At 37.7% G+C, this 18,224-nt stretch overlaps 1 protein-coding gene across 1 annotated transcript in view; it reads right to left on the bottom strand.

Moving 5' to 3' along the window:
* GTDC1 (glycosyltransferase like domain containing 1) overlaps positions 1-18,224 on the bottom strand; it is a 292,594-nt gene that overhangs the window by 13,333 nt on the left and 261,037 nt on the right. The window contains exon 7 of the mRNA XM_047082236.1: positions 13,388-13,497. Coding sequence (XP_046938192.1) covers positions 13,388-13,497 — 110 coding nt within the window. The remainder of the gene's footprint in view (positions 1-13,387; positions 13,498-18,224) is intronic.

Here is an 18,224-nt window from a genome sequence, read left to right as displayed (position 1 = left end):
GCAATGCCTTATTATCAACTGTACAGTGGAAGGAGGCTCTGGGAATAATAAAGCCAAAATAAATATATAAAAAAAAGTTTCTCATCTAAGTGCAAAATGTAGTGTTTGTTACTATCTCTTTACTAGTTTAGTCAGTTAAGTAATCACTGAATACCAACTAAGTCCTTAGTACCTAACTAGACACTAAAAGATTTCCTTTCCAGAATCAATATCCCTTTTAAGACATAAAAAAAAACAACATTATTTTCTGTTACATTTTTCAATTAATGAAGTTCATAAAATGAACATCAAGAAATTGACTCGTCAGTTGGTACAACTTTCGTTCTCAACACCATCAGTCTGACATTTTTCGTAAGCGCTGAACACAGTTAAAACGTACTGTGAAAAAAAAAACTTGCTAAATTACAGGGAACTTTGTGGGAAATAAAACCTTTTCAGAAATAAAACCAAATCAGAACTCATGATTTCAGTTTAATGCTAAGAATTTTCACTGAATAAAGTAAAATACTACAGTTTGATTTGGCATTCTAATAGAGTGGAGATGATCTCTTATTCCGTAGGGCTGTCGAAGGATTAGAGGAAATGTACATAAAGCACCTAGCACAATGCCTGACACATACTCAGCACTCGATAAACACCAACTATCATGATATGTCCAATCCATTACTCTTAGGAGTTTTGCCTTCACAATGATCATTATGGTACAATTGCATTTCTTCATCTTACTATAAAAATGTATGAAAATGAACTGCTTTCTCAGATTGATTCATCATGTAAAATTAAAAAGAAAACAGCATCACTTTGAGAATGTAAAAGATTTTTTAATGAAATTAACATCTAAAGCAACATACTATAGGAAAATGGGTTAGTTGAATACATTCACAGATCAGTAATATTTCAATAATAATTTTGTCAAAAGGCTCATTAATTGAATGAAACATACACAACATTACACCTACTGTGTGCAATGTGCTGTATTATGGTGTTGTTTACAACTGTGATTAAGGGTCATAAAATCAATTTAGACCAGCATTAAAAGAAACAAATAGAACAGAAAAGAAAGAGAATATCAGAGTGCATCATTAAAGGCAATATGTGCTGTTATGAAAGTTTTGTTTCAATTATAAATAAGCACACACATATGTGTACACTAGGTCACAATGTAAATGTATATCTTGGTGTGGATCATGGTCAAACGTTTCAAAACATTGCTTTATTAGGATCTTTGGGTCATATGAAGCTGTAAAGATACAGTCACCATCCTGAAACACCTAACTTACTGAAGTATGACAAATACACAGCTAAGTATAAACAAAATCCCGCGGACTTCAGAGATGGGAGTTAGCATATCCGTTTTGGAGGTCAGGGAAGGAGGGTGAGATGAATCATGGAAGATGGGTTGAGCTTTGACAGGCAGAGGAGGAAGAGGGTTTAGGTAGTGACATGTGCGCTTCCTTCAGGGGACACTCACGAAGTAAGGCTAGGAAGGTAGTGGAAACCACACTGAGAAATCCAGACCAGTGAAGTTGTACTTTATTTGATAAAGGCAGGAGAAAAGGGGAAGGTGAGAGGCATGAAGCTTTAGGAAGTTCAAGTTAGCAAAGGCTTACAGGATGGAACCTTGGGCAACTGTTAGTCAGCCATCGGGTGGCTGGAATAACTGTGACAGCCTCGATCAATGGTTCTCAACTACCTGAGGGTGGAAGTTGGGATTGGAGTGCAGACAGGCAGCAGAACGATACGGCATAAAATATGTTTTGAAAAAGCAGAATTACTATGCTTGTCGTTTTCACTGTAAGAAAGTGTCACTATCTGAGTTGTTTTTGCAGAAAGTGTCACTATGTGAAATTCCCTTGGGGGTGGGACATGCACCCCATTTTAAAAGCTGACACACCCTAATCTCCAAGATCCCTTCTAGTTCTAACTTACTTTGAAAGACTTGATTTTATGGATAAGTAAACAAAGGCTGAAAGAGGAGGCGTGGCTGATCAGGGCAGTCCTGCAAGCAGTCCCTAAGCCTTTTAAAATCCAGGATAGAATTCATTCCAGGGGCCCTGGGTGGCTCAGTCGGTTGAGCATCCCACTTCAGCTCAGGTCATGATCTCACAGTTCATGGTTTTGAGCCCTGCGTCAGGCTCTGTGCTGACAGTGGAGAGCCTGGAGCCTGCTTTGGATTCTGTGTCTCCGTCTCATTCCATTGTACCATGTATCTGTGATGGTTTCCATTTGTAAAATAGCCAAGTTGGACAAGGAGAGATATAGCTGGAAAAACTCACTAGGTTGGATCCGGATATTCACTCCCTATTTCTGCTGCTTTCTGTCAAGAGACTCCTGGGCCGATAAGGCATTGCAGGAAACAAGAGTTTGTAAAACAGGCAGGTCTTCTACCATAGTCCCTTTTTGGGGACACATATTCTTTTGACCACATGACACTCCAAATCATGACCATATAAAACTATAGGGATTCAAAAAGATAAAATACCAAAGCAAGGTACAAAAGCCACATTCTAAGACCTCCTATCTACCAACCTTTTGTCATATGTACACGTATACTTTACAAAATAGGGTCTATTTCTAATTTCTTATTGGTTCATCAATGTCTTGACCTTTTCCCAGTCATTACTTAATTGCTCTATTTTCTCAAGGCTTCCCCAGGTGCACATTTCTCATAATCTTTGAAGACTCCTGTTTATGAAAATGAAAGAGCATTTTTCTTCAGTCATGTTTTCATCGTTACAACTTTAGAGAACAATTTCTTGAGAGATGTTTTGGGAGTTGTATTCCAGAACGCCCCCCCCCCCCCCGGTACGATGAATAAATGAATTTGCCTAGAGAGTGGCAAAACTGACTTTTCTGGTTTTGGTAGAAAAGATAAACATTGCACTTATAGAAGATGTGGGAATAGACTTCAAGCAGGCTTCAAGTTTAGGGGAGGAACAGAAGTGACTTGTTACCAGTTACTTGTGTCTAGTGAGTCCCCTGAGCATTTGGGAGGGACAGGCAGTGGCAGAGGTTAATAAGCCTTTCCTGAGAAAGGAAAAGAGAGGTTCTCAAGTCCTGAATGGGAACCTCACCCTTAATGGGGGTACAAATGAGAGCTGGGCCAGGGGAGCTGCCCTTCTAACTGGGAGCACTGCTGACTTCTGCTCTTACAGCTCCCCCGATTTCAGAGTTTGTACTCTTCATCCACAAAGCGTCTTTGGTCAGTTACACCATGGCCCCTTATGACAACAAGTGATCCCAGTGCAGTGTGATATCTGCTTTGCAACAGATGGATTGAATATGGGTGCTCTGGGCAATTAGGACAGGAAGGGAAAGGGCGGGTAAAGGTCAAGAAGCACCAATGGAGGTGAGATTGTGCGAGGGGAGGAAAGGGTGTGCATATGCTTATGTGGGGCGGGGCAGAGGAATTTAATCAACAAGTAACACAAGACATGGAGGTGGTAAATGCACAGATGTGCCTCGGACATGGGAAAGAGAACTGGAATTCATAAGGAACCAAGTTGGGGTTGGGGTTTGGCTACCAAGGAAATTCATGTTGATCCTGCAGAAAATCTGTGAGACATATTTCTCTTGCTGTTGTACTGTTGCGACTCTCTTCTTGTATGGTCTAGGTTTAGAAAGAACTCTTGTAACAGTGGGGGCATACATTGAATACCAAAATGTCCAGAGAGCTGAGATCAATCTGAAACCTCTGTGGGATTCAAGGTGCCAGAAGATTAAGGGCGACAACTGGGAGGAAGGGAACAGAAGCGAGAGCAAGACATAGGAGTATTTTCATGGGATATATTCTCCGATGTGAAATCACCCAGTCTGGGGCACCTGGGTGGCTCAGATGAGCTTCTGGCTTCAGCTCAGGTCATGATCTCCTGGTTTGTGAGTTTGAGCCCCTCATCCGGCTCTGTGCTGTCAGAGCTCTGTGCTGCTTTGGATCCTCTGCCCCCCTTCTCTCTGCCTCTCCCCTGCTCCTTCTCTTTGTCTCTCAAAAACAAACAAACAAACAAACAAACAAACAAACAAACAAACATTAAAAAAAAAAAGAACTCACCCAGTCAGACAAAGGTTACAGTAACTTACATAGCTCAGGAAAAATATTTTATGTTGCCATCACCATACATGCAGATGTTTTCCCATGAACTGGCCAGTCTTCCTTAGGATATGCCTTTACTTTTATTCTGGGGTCCATGCAACCGCTCCATCATATTCCTTATATTTATACTTACTTCTTTACTGGTAAAATTAGATTTTTCCCTCAAATTTGATTTACCGTTTATTTCTTTGGATATCACCATCTCTAGTATTTATTAGCTGTGTGACTTTGGGCACATTATTTAAGTTAAGCCTTAGTGTCTTTGCTCGTACATAGAGGACAGTAATCATACCCACTGGGGGGACAGCTGTGATACCAAATGAAATACCAGAGTAAAAGCCCTAGCCTTGCTCTTGGCACAGAGTAAGAGTTCGGTAAGTTATTGTGCTTACAACGTGTTGATGCTTTTGCAAACCTTTATCTATAATATGTATTTAAAATCTATACTTAATTTCTTCTGTGATTTTTTTTGTGCATTGAAACTATTTATTTAATTTCTTGCTTTCTCTAAAAGTATATTTTACACCTGGAATATAAATTTTTGTTACCCTCAGTCTGTTGGATATTAAATTTACATACAAGTTGCATTTATCTCTGAATTCTCTACTTTCATGCTTTTGAATCTGCAAAGTACTCTTTTATTTTTTTTTATTTTTTTTTCAACGTTTATTTATTTTTGGGACAGAGAGAGACAGAGCATGAACGGGGGAGGGGCAGAGAGAGAGAGGGAGACACAGAATCGGAAACAGGCTCCAGGCTCTGAGCCATCAGCCCAGAGCCCGACGCGGGGCTCGAACTCACGGACCGCGAGATCGTGACCTGGCTGAAGTCGGACGCTTAACCGACTGCGCCACCCAGGCGCCCCATGCAAAGTACTCTTTTAAAAGTTATCACTCCATACATGTTCTGAATATGGTAGGGCATGTTTTCCTTCATGATTCATTGGCCAGAGAATTCTTTGATATTCTGCTTATTTATTTATTTAATAAGAATTTTAGAAGTATGCTGTGAAGATATAGAAGGTAATATTTTGGCATCTTTATTGGAATTTTGTTAATTTAATAAATTATGTTAAGAGATATTGTCATTTTTATTATTGTATTTATTCTTTCTTGTTAAGAGCATATATGTCTGCATTTTTAGAACCTTCCTTACTTTCCCAATATATCTTGTTATTTTCTTCAGCAAAGGACTGAGAGACAGACTTCTGTCTTAAATCATATTCTTGGGAAATTGATTTCCCCAATCATACTCTTGGGAAAATACTTGTATGCTTATTATTAACAAACATGGGAAGGTGGCTCTGTCCACTGAGAATCTACCTCATCCATGCTACTTAAAAATTTTTTTTTGTTAATGTTTATTTTTGATAGAAAAAAAGAGACAGAGTGTGAGTGCGTGGAGGGGCAGAGAGAGGGAGACACAGAATCCAAAGCAGGTTCCAGGCTCTGAGCTGTCAGTGCAGAGCTCAACATGGGGCTCGAACCCATGAATTGTGAGATCATTACCTGAGCTGAAGTCAGACACTTAACCAACTGAGCCACCCAGGTGCCCCAGATCCATGCTACTTAAATGTGGCCAATATAAATCATTTTCCTCAGCTATAAATTTGGGCTGCTAATACTTGGTTGAATGTTTACTACATTGATGTAAAGATTATGAAGTAAGGTATTCAAAATTATTTGAAAATGTTACAATATAAACAAGGGTATGGTTTAATGAAACAATTATAAAAACATTGTTGCTTCCCAGACAGTAAGATTCTAGAGGGCAGGAACCATATCTTCTACTCCAGGTGTCCACAATATGGTGCCAGAGCACGATAGGACTCAGTAAATATTTCTACATTAGGGGAATAAGTAGGTAGTAATAACATTAAAAAAAAAAAAAGGAGAAGGAAAGGTTTGGAGTGGCATGGTCTTGGGAAAATGAATTTATTTAATCTTACTGACACATTTCTTTCATCTCATATGGAATCATCTTACAATTCAACATTGATCAATATATTAATAAGCTTTCCTTCTGCTAGAATCCCCTTGTAGCAAAATTTTATACCTTTGTATCAATGTGATATAAGCTATTTGTGTTCCTAGAAACTTTCTATTATTTCCCCCTCTTAGTGTAGCTGCTTTTCTGAAAATGAGATCATAGCTGGGAGTGAAAAGGGAGATGGGAAGGGAGGGAAATGTTATGTAATCATCCACCATTTGACTCCAGAACTAAGGAGCAGGAATATGCCAAGAGCATAGCAATAACCATTGTCATGCCAGATACTAACCAGAAGCTTTCCACATACTGTTCTTAACCTCAAATCAAAGGTGAACCAGAAGGATATCTGTCTGCCAAAATTGTAGTTCAGGGTTTTACCTTCCTTGCAATCTTCCTGGTCCCCCAATGGCTACCACTAAAACCCCTCTCCCCCACGTCTGCAGTAGGGAAAGATGAACCCCTGCTGTAAGGCTTTGGTTGTTCAAAGAAAAAAAAAATTGTTTAGAATTATCATTTGTGGGGAATTACTAAGTATACAAACACATTCCATTGACTTGATAACTTAAGCATTTGCTTTTTTTTTTTTTTTAAACCATCAAGGGCTAACAATGTGACCCTGTCATGAGACTTGGTCAAAACGGAAATATTTGCATTGAGGAGCTTCTGGGTTTCTGGGTTCATTTGTAACATGGAGTCTGATGGATGATGTATGTAGCAGAATGGTCCTTCAATTTTCTGAATTAAAAATACTTAAAATAATGTCAAAAATAAACCTTTGAGGTTCAGCCTTATTAATATCTTCTTTGGATCCAAAATGCATTAAAGACTCACTCCATATACAGACTCTGAAGGAAGCCCATGAATGTTAGAACAAAATCTGCATGGTAGTTAAGAAAGCACTTTCCTCCAAATTAATTGTACTGAAATCCACATTATAACTCACTGCAGTGGGCAGGGCAGGTGGTTTTACTGTTATTATTTCTCTTTCTCACCTCCTGCTTTGTATTCTATAGGTGGGTTAACTGAGGTTAACCGAGAAAGCTATAGGACGCAGTCCCAACCTGATCTTCTGACTTCAATTCCTATAAATCAGTTTCTCAATCTTGGCATCATTGACATTTTAGGTTGAATAATTCTTTGTGGGGGTACGGAGGGGGGGCTTTCCTGTGCATTGTAGAATATTTAGCAACATCCCTGGCCTCTACCCGCTAGCTGTAACACCCTACCCCAACGTTGTAACAATTAAAATGTCTCTGGACATTAACTCCATTCCCACGAGGCTGATTTGACTTCATATTGCTCTGCCTTATGGTACATGGTTGCTAGATGTGTCTTCTGACACCAGCTAGGTTGTTTCTGGCAAGAAGACTATTGGCAATACTCTAATACTTGTTAAGAGCTCTTTACTCAATGGCAATAGACTCACTCAGATTAAGGCAGACATCTTGGATAGGCTTGGTTTTCTCTCTAATGAGCCACAGATCATGATGCATATTAAAGAACTATAGTGGTCAACAGTGCTATTCACCAAATATTTCTGCTCTCTCCCATTCTGGGATCAAGCCCCACATCAGGCCCTACGCTGAGTGTGGGGCCTGTTTGGGATTTTCTCTCTCCCTCTGCCCCTCCCCACCTCAGAAAAAAAAAAAAAAAAAGAATGACTCAAAAGAGCTATAAACAATGCATCTATAAACTAGAATCAATAATCTTAATCTACCACACTTCTCAGGAAAAGGGTTATAAAAACCTTACAACAACATAATTTGAAAATAATCAACACACTTGAAAATAATCAATAGTATGGAGACTCTACAATGTTGCTCTATTACAGTTTTCAAAAGAAAGTTAATGGAGATTGTTTCATCAAAAGGGCAGTGAAACTCATTGGCATTAATGCCATTACTCAGATGTGCTAGATTTCCCTAAGAGGTCTGTGCAGAGGGAAGGAGAAGAAAGTTGGATACAAAGTAATTAAGGCACAAGCCTGCAGCTAGAAGAGAATTCTGGAGATCTAATGCGCAGCATCGTGATTACAGTCAACAATACTGTATTGTATACTTCAAGACTGCTAAGAGCCTAGAGTTTAAATGTTCTCACCACAAAAAGGAAATGATGATTATGTGATATGATAGAGATATTCAGCTAAAGCTACAGTAGTAATCATATCAAACTACATAAATGTATCAAATTAACATGCTGGACACCTTAAACTTACACAAATGTTATATATAAATCATATCTCAATTAAAAAAGCCAAAAAAGAGAGTAATGAATGGTCATGCAGTCTGATTGTAAACCTTTCTTAGTTTTCCAATACATCTAAGCTTACATGTGAAAGAGAAAAGTTTAACTTACAGGCAGTGCAATGAAAATGACTTAAGCCTTCAGAGTATCAGTTTCTCTACCTATCAGGTGGGATCATAATACCTACTCCATCGAGCTTATCAGGAACATTACAGTAAATGATGTGGCAAAGGACCAAGTAAGAGGCAAACTGTCGATAAACAGTAGCAATTAATAGCATAATAATCATTATTATTGCAATTATTGACAAGAAAACCACTTTTTTATAACTGTTAACAGCATTCAGAGTAAGTATTCTGGCTGGTATTACAGAGTATGTAAGTTGGTTTATGATATGGGTTTTAGATATGCTAATGTAGCCTCTAGAAGAGGTAACAGGCAAATAAATGTATGCCTGGTAGGTAACCTTTCTGTGAAGTTCTAGATGGTGAGCTGGGGAAAAAAATAACATTTAAACTTAGAGAAACAATTTGGAAAACAAGAACACATAACGCATTAACACAGTGGTAAAAACTACTACCTAGCTATGTGACCTTACTTAATTTCTCTGTGCCTTAGTTTCCCAACCTGAAAAAGTGGAGATAGTAATAATACTGAACAAGACAGCTATGAAAGGTTAGAGTTAACATTTGTAAATAGCTTAGAACAATGCCTGGAATGCAGTGAGCGCTACATAAGTGCTCCTTAAACCGGAACAATGATAAGAACAGCTGAAAATACACAGAATGGCCTGTTAGGAAAACTTTGGAGTAAAGACTGGCAAGGTAGCCTTCCAGGAATACAACCTGGAAAGCTGCCAGGCTCGTTCATCCACACAACTCGGATTGCTTTTATGTGCAAGGTGAAGTGCTGTGACCAGGAAGAGCGCTGACTCGCATCTGGAAGGACAGAGATGGACTAGAGGCTATGACAAAAAGGACTCCCAGTTGAGACTAGAAATATCATAGATAATAGGATACCCTCTTCTATGGACTTCCACAGTATTCCCTAATTACTTCACAGCATCTTAGGCACCTGTTAGTTGTATATAAGTGTCTGCCCAAGGCCAAGCTCCCTGAGGGTGGAGACCAAGTCTTCTGCACTGTGGAAATCCTCTCCTATAATGCTCAGCAAATATATGCTGAAGTCTAGCCAAAGTTAGGTAATAAGATTGGACCTGTAACTACTGAGCACACAGTCCTTGGGCCCCTAATGCTCCCCACCCCGCTTACAACATTCCATACTGCTCTAAACAGCTCAACGTAAATGTGTGGGAGGGGAGACTGTGATCCCAAGAACATGGCCCTGAGAGTAAAACCTTAGTCTTTTCTGTAGTGCTGGCTTAAAACTACTCGCCAGTAAAACTGGCTGAGAAGCCTTTTGCTTAGGGACTTCCTCCAGCCACACTTCTCAGTCCATCCACAAACACCTCAATGCTGCCACAAACAGAATTGACCTCACCAGCTTTGCAAATGAGCAGAATTTTTCTTCTTCCTTCTACAGCTATCCATCTTCTAAATTCATTTCTGTGTTTTCCTTGAGAATACCTCTGTCATACATTCCTCTCACTAATCTCTCAGCCACCACCTCCAGAATTACATTTGGATTATCACTGTAATGTCTTACTGTGAATCTGCCTACATACCACTGAAAGATAAATCTTTCTAAAATACAAGTTTCATCACATTTCTTTCCTGTTCAAGGTCTAGGTTCCTTATTTCTTACTTTTCCCTAATCTACTTTGATTATCACGATCCTCCATACTTTGGTCCTATTCTACCACACTTCTGACCAAAGCTTCCAAATTCATTTTGTGAGATTAGCATTATTCTGATACCAAAAGCAGACAAGGACATCACACACACACACATTACAGGCCAATATTCCTGATGAACATAGATGTAAAATTCCTCAACAAAACAGCAGCAAACCAAACTCAGCAATACATTAAAAGGATCTCATAACTTGATCAAGTGGAACTTATTCCAGAGATGCAAGGAAAGTTCAATATCTGCAAACCAATCAATGTAATATGCCACATTAACAAAATGAAAAATAAAAATCATACGATCACCTTAATAAATGTAGAAAAAGCACTTGACAAAATTCAATATCCATGTATGAAAACTCTCAGCAAAGTGGGTAGAGAGGAAATACATCTGAACATAATAGAAGCTATATATGACAAGCACACAGCTAACATCATACTCACCAGTGAAAAGCTAAAACGTAGAAAGCTTTTCCTCTAACATCAGAATCAAGACAAGGAGGCCCACTCTAGTCACTTTTATTCAATATCGTACTAGAAGTCCTAGGCACTGCAATTAGGTAAGAAAAAGGAATAAAAAGCATACAAATTGGACAGAAAGAAGTAAAACTGTCCCTATTTGCAAATGGCAGGATCGTATATACAGAAAACTCTAAAGAGTCTACCAAAAACTGTTGGAACTAATCAACTAATTCACTGAAGATGCTGGATACAAAATTGATATACAAAAACCTGTTGCATTTTTACACACTAATAACAAGCTATCAGAAATAGAATTCAAGAAAAACCATTCCATTTACAATCACATCAAAAGGAATAAAATATCTAGGAGGAAATTTAACCAAGAAGATGAAAGACTGAGAAAATGAAAACTAGGAAACATTGGTGAAAAAAAATTGAAGAAGACACAAATAAATGGAAACATATTCTATGCTCATGGATTGGAAGAATTAACATTGTTAAAATGCCCCTACTATCCAAAGAAACCTACAGATTCACTGAAACTCCTATCAAAATTCCAGTGACATTTTTCATAGAACTAGAGCAAATAATTAGAAAATTTGTATGAAACCACAAAAGCACATGAACAGCCAAAACAATCTTGAGAAAGAATAAAGCTAGAAGGATCAGGCTCCCTGATTTCAAACTACACTACAAAGCTATAGTCATCAAAACAGTATGGTATCAGCATTAAAACAAATACACAGATCAATAGAACAGCATACAGAGTATTCTAGGGAAAGACTTTTCAGCAAATGGTGTTGGGAAAACTGGACAGCTACCTGTCCAGAATAACACTGGAGCACCATCTTAGAACACTATAAATATTAATTAAGTCAATATGGATTAAAGTCTCAAGTGTAAGACCTGAAGCTATAAAACTCCTAGATGAGAACATGGGCAGTAAGCTCCTTTATGTTGGCCTTAGTGATTTTTTTTTGGCTCTGACTCCAAAAACAAACATAAACAAATGGGACTACATCAAACTAAAAAGCTTCTCCACAGCTTAGGAAGCCATTAACATAATGGAATGGCAACCAATGAATGTGAGAAGATAACTGCAAATCATATATCCAATAAGGGGTTAATACTGAAAATATAGAAAGAACTCTGCTCAATGACAAAAAAAGAACCCAAAAATATGATTAAAAAAAGACAGAAAATCGGAATAGACATTTTTCCATACAGATGACTAACAGACACATGAAAAAGATGCTCAACATCACTAGGCATCAGGGTAATGCAAATAAAGAGCATAATGAGATATCTCCTTATACCTATCAAAATGGCTATTATCAGAAAGACAAGAAATAACAAATGTTGGCAAGGATGTGGAGAAAAGAGAACACTCATATACTATTAGTGGGAATGTAAGTTGGTGCAGCCACTATGGAAAACAGTATGGAGGTTCCTCAAAAAAGTTAAAGATAGAGCTACCATATGATCCAGCAGGGTATTTATCCAAAGAAAATAAAAATCCTAATTTGAAAAGATGTATGCATCCCTATGTTCATTGTGGCATTATGTACAATAACCAAGATATGGAAATAAACTAAATGTCCACTGACGGATGGATGGATAAAGAAGACTTGGTACACGTACACACATGCACACACACCCCTCTCACAGTGGAATACAAGTCAGCCATAAAAAATGAGATCTTGATATCTGCAACATGGTAGACCTTGAAGGTATTATGGTAACTGAAGTAAGTCAGAGAAAGACAAATATTGTGTGATTTCACTTATATGTGTCATCTAAAAAACAAAACAAACAAAACAACCTCCCCACCCCTGCCCAGACTCCTAGATACAGAGAACCGTTTGGTGGTTGCCAGAGGGGACGTGGGTTGGGGGAGGATATGGATGAAGGAGATTAAGAGGTATAAAGTTGCAGTCACAAAATAAGTAAGTCATAGGGATGTAATGTACAACATGGAGAATATACTCAATGATATTGCGTTAATTTGGGAAGGTGACAGATTCTAACTAGATTTACAGTAGTGTCTATTTCCACAATGTATACAAATGTCAGATCACTATTGTACCAGTATAATACCATAAGTAATATAATATCGTATGTCAATTATTCCTCAATTAAAATAATACGAGCAATTAAGTGCTTATGAAAGGGGTCAGAATGCTCATCTCACTGACCCGAACATGCCCACTGAGGATGAAGGTGAAGGAAATGGTTCTGAAAAGGCTCCATGTGGCATTAGGGATGAGAAGGCCTGCTGCTATCAGCTTCAGAGTTTCGTTTGTTTTCTCAACTCAGTAAGCAAGGCACGGGCCAATGACAACTAGGATGTGGACTGTGGGCTACTCCACATTACAAGCCTGATGCCAAAATGCTTCACACAGTCCACCTCAACAGATGGTAATGTATTTCGGCTATTACCAACGTGAGGAGGATTCAAACCAGTGACCCCAGGGGTGAGAGGTTGTACATCCAATTACAAATTCCCGCTTTCCTTAAGTGTTAAGATGCCTAAAGCAATATATTTTATTTACATCAAGTTACATTGTATAAACTATATTTGATAAAAGAGATGACTTCACGTTCTCAACTTAAATCAAAGAATGCTTACTTAAGTATTTTTTTAATTGAATCACACTCTAATGCCATCGTATAATCTTTTGGTTAACAGTGCTCATCTTGATTATTCTGACAAAGGGAAACATGGAAATTAATACTTCAGTTGTAGAGCTTATGTCATCTATAAAATTACACATTAGAAAATTCAAAAGAGATACCTGGGACATCTGTGAAGGTTTCTCCAAGGACAGACACATGGAAATTGAGTCCTAAGTCCTTAAGGTGCATTAATACCTTAAAAAAACTCTCTGGATCTTTATCATGTTCCCTGGAAATAAACACACAAAATATAACTTGTGAAACCTTAGGGTATGCGTCAGGAACGATGTTTTCACTTCTCACAGTATCAATTCCTTTCGTGGTCTATTGCCAGTTAAGGGAGCTTCTGACATCCATGCAGAGATTTTCCCCTATAACCTTAAATTGTAGCATCGGCATTGAGTGATTGCATGAACGTAACTTCTCTCTCATGAATCAAAACCCAGTTCTATTGAAATCTTAAGGCTCTGCAGCCTTTTATGAAAGGAGAAATCTATCTTGTTTTTCACATTTTTTTGGTTAGACTATAGAAAGTCTAGTGTATTTTCCTTTCTCCTAAAATGGTTAATTTTCCACTTAACATGGGTTTTGAACAAAAGAAAAGACCAGTCTTCAAAGGACGATTCTCTACTGATCATGAGAACGTACCAAAGATGTTTTTCATTTTCATGGGTCTGAATACCTTCCTCTCACATTTACTCAGTCCCTTTGTGCCCACAAGGAACGCACAATTTAGGGAGTGAGATTACAGACTCTCTCACTAATCTCTCATTTTAAATAATTGAATGGAGAATTATAAATACATCAAAAGGGGGTAGGCCTGAGTCTAAGTCCGCTGAGTATTAACTCAGGAGTGGAGGTTAGTCAACTCATAAAAGAATAGTAATAAAGATAATTCTTTCATTTAGTAGAGGCTTTGAAAAACATGGATTATTTTTGTTTGTTTAGCTTGTCAGTCTTCTTTATAATGACAGAATGAGGGGCTAAAGGACACTAAAATAAAAAAAAAATCCATCAGTTCAAGAAATCACATTAAAATGAAATGAGTTATTTTTTACATTCTAAGGTGTGAATGTTTCAGTATTTCTTACATTTAATTGCACTGTTTTAAATTATCTTATTTCAGACAGATGTGGACCAGATGTCTTCAAAATATTTGTTTTTTATTTATAATTCAGAATTTTAATTTATTTTTTTATATTGCAGAGAAATAGTTATATATCAGCAATTGAATTTCTCATTTACCAACTAATTATGTAAAATAAATCTGTAAATTGATCAAACTGCTATATGAAATATGAAAATTACATCATTCAGGAAATCTCATGAAAAATGACATCTGCAACCCTAAATGTGTTAATTCACAATTCAGTCAATATTTTCAGTATCAAGAATTAAAACAAATGCATCTTCTAATTAACATTTTAAAACAGCATTTATAATTTTATGGAATTATAAGAGCTTATAGAATTTGAGTTCTGTAACAACTTATTTTAAGCTCTGTATCTCTTGTTTTGAGTTACTTCAAATAATAAAGAATGCAATGGCAAAATGTTCATCGCTTTTTAAAATGATGCATATTACATACATGTACCACTGGGAAGTTTCTGGATAGTTCTCATATATACTGTATATGCTGTGGGCAAGAACAAAGACTCAAAAGAGTTTGAAAGTAAGAATACACCATATGCTGTCTTCAACCATATCAATCAAAAAGCTGCCACCTAATCTGTAATATGTTCTTTTAGTCTGATTCTCTTGGAAATACTTAGATGAAAAGAATGGAAATAACATAACGTAATATATCTTAAAGAGAGAGGAAGACTGTAGGGAAATCTAGCCACTCTGTTGCCTAAATTTTTCATTCTGAGTTTCAAAAATTTGGGCTAAGATCCTAAAGAGAATATTTATTCTAAATATTTCCTGCTGTTTTGCTTGTTTATTTGTTTTGTATTAAACTTAAAATAGATGTGGTTTGGGGCTGGGAGGAGGTTTAATTGGGGAGAAGCTTTCCCCCAATATGAAAAGATTGCAATATGAGTATTTTCAAGGCAGCAGGGTTTATGGACCTATATTTTCAGTGTTGCTATAAGAGATAAATGAATTACAATCCTACTGCTTCCTTTTGATTTTTAAAAATATTTTCATTCAATTTATTTAAATGAAAAATAAGGCAGCTGACCCATTTCTTTAGATATTTTTATAGGTGGACAATAGCTTTCATATTCAACAGTCACTTTGCATAAGAACACAAAAGAGATTTGTATGAATCCCTCTCTTGTTTAAAGTATAATATATGGACGAATGTAAAGTGAGATTTTTCTTCCCCAAAATTATCCCTTAGGAAAAGAGGCATTTTATACTAAAGTCCTTCTAATGTCTCTCATGATACTGGGCACCCCCTCAGTTACTTTATTTTGAATAAAGTACTGTTTAGGGAAGTTGCATTAACCTGAAACAATGCCTACTGGTGAGAGTTTTGGATGGTGTTAGCAGTCATTCACTTGACGAAACTGGTAAAAACAGAAGCAAAGGCATATATTACTACTAACTTAGTAATTGTTTTGAGAGGCATGACCTAACAGTTCAAAGTGTTGGGTGTTGCTTAAAACAAGTATTTTAAAGATCACTGAAAAAAGTAATAGAATAAGTGGTTATCAGAGATTGTGAGTACTAAGTGGGTTTTTAGAGCTGAGGAAAAGATTTCCAGTGATGACAGTTTCCCAAGTCTTGCACCCCAAGCAGCTTAGACGGGGTTCCAGATGACACGTGCTGGAAACATGCCAGCTTCCTGAAAAGATGGCACCCACCATACTGATGTCAAGAATGCATGGGAGGGGGAGTTGGGCTAAAACTGCTTCATGAAATTTAAGGGTGGGAAAAGAGCAATACTTCTAAAATTATTTTATATCATGGTATGTGGTTTAAAGTACTATTTATGTCTAAATTAATAGATTACATATAAGTAGATACTTTATTTCATTTACGTCCCTCAAAGTGACATAGTCAATTTTGCTAAAAATTTTTCTCAGTTTTCTTCTTAGAAAAATGGGTGATTTCTTAACATTCAGGCGATCGTTAAAGATGTTGTGCACAGGGGCGCCTGGGTGGCTGTCAGTTAAGCGTCCAACTTCGGCTCAGGTCACGATCTCACGGTTCATGAGTTCAAGTCCCACATGGGGCTCTGTGCTGACAGCTCAGAGCCTGGAGCCTGCTTCTGATTCTTTGTCACCCTCTCTCTCTGCCCCTCCCCCGCTTGCACTCTGTCTCTCTCTCTCCCAAAAATAAATAAATATTAAAAAAAAGATGTTGTGCACAGATATTTCACCACAGCCATATATTAAGGCATGAATGGCAGTCAGTGGCCGGACTCAATATGTTTTGCTGAGTGAGGAACACATTCCAAATATCCAATGGGTCATCCATGGTTTATCCTTGAGGGGTTGTGCTATAGATGTTTCTTTTTTTTTTTTTTAATGTTTTCTACTGTTTAATATAGAGTTTTAAGTATAAATAATTTTTAATGCTTTTAAGGAACTACCCCTTTCTAACATTCTGCCATAAAATTGCATTCATAGGATTTTTGCCTAACTTTATACCATTTTCAGTATTTATAGTAGCTTGATTCCTCATTTCTTGTGACACCTCTACATCTGACAGCTGCCCGTCGAGCAAACTTGATTGATCATAAAACATTCTCGAAGATGAGTCAAAGTCCAAGCTTCCCACAATCCCCCACACTCTTGAATAGGTAAGAATGAAACAGTCTGGCTGGGAACGAGTTTCTCAGCAGCCCAACTATGGCAGAAGCGACCAGCACGGAAATATTTCAGGCTTACTGGAAGCAGCAGATATAGCAAGAACAGCTTTTATTCCCAAATATTATTCAGAACATTTGAAAAGCATAAACTGTTTCCATGTGTTTTTTCTTCCTATATCTGTTCTCTCTCTGTTGCCTTTCCCGTTTAGTTTTGTAGAGCTAAATTTCTTCTTATTCCTCATTTAACATTCGTTCAGTAAATATTTATTGAGGATTTCTAAGTTCTCCATACTTGTCACTTACACTAAACTGTTACCCTTTCCTATTTTCCCACATAACTTTATACTTATGGAATGCAATCTCTTTGATCTAGTTCCTTGTATTGCCTGGGCAGAAAACTGGCTCTTTACCCACACTATTGTTTCCCAGCAGGATGTCACTCTGGACTGAGAGCTCCATGAGGGAAAGATAAGTAATGTCTGTTTTGTTCACTATAAGTACCCAGTGCCTTGCCAAGTAGTGGTAGACTTTACTTATGTTCATCAATATCCAGTTCTTTTCTCCTCTGGGCACACAGAAGACTCTGCGCTCAACCCCTCCCAGGAGGGGAGGCCAGAGACCTAGTTCTGGTCAATGGGTTGCAAGCTGATTTGTGTCACTTCTGGGTAGAAGTATCTAAGAGCAGTTCTGGATAGCACTTTCTCGGGTGCAGTGATCCTTGAGGAGGTCTTGTGTTGAGATCATTAGGGTAAGAATAAAGCAGTCTGGACTGCCACATGGAGGCAAAGCCACCTAAAGGTGCAGAGTTAGTGAGATAAGTAAACTTAGTGAGATGGGGAGGGATGTTCGTTACCGCAGCATAGTGTGGCCTATGCTGACTACTACATTATCTGTGGCACAAAATGAGCTGCTGAGAAAATATGTGTTGAATAAATGAAAGTATGGAAAAAATGAGTGACATTTGTAGAGCTCCTGTCATGCTCAGGATCCCATGCCAGGCACCTGATCACAACCTTAGTTAAGCCTCTCAACAAGTCGTCAAACACAATTATTCCTCCATTTAAGATCACACAGAAGACACTGAGTCTGCATTTGAAATCATGTCTCATCAACTGAAAGTCATTCTCTTTCTATACAGATAGTCTTTGATTCTTTATTTCTTTTATTTCTTTCTTCCTACATATAATGAGAGAAAA

This window comes from Lynx rufus, unplaced genomic scaffold (genome assembly GCF_022079265.1).
Source record: "Lynx rufus isolate CCGP_SWC_20201006 ecotype Redwood Valley unplaced genomic scaffold, mLynRuf1.p SCAF_2, whole genome shotgun sequence".
Taxonomy (NCBI): Eukaryota; Metazoa; Chordata; class Mammalia; order Carnivora; family Felidae; genus Lynx; species Lynx rufus.
Note: the sequence above shows the minus strand (reverse complement) of the source record. Positions and strands in the feature narration are given on the sequence as shown.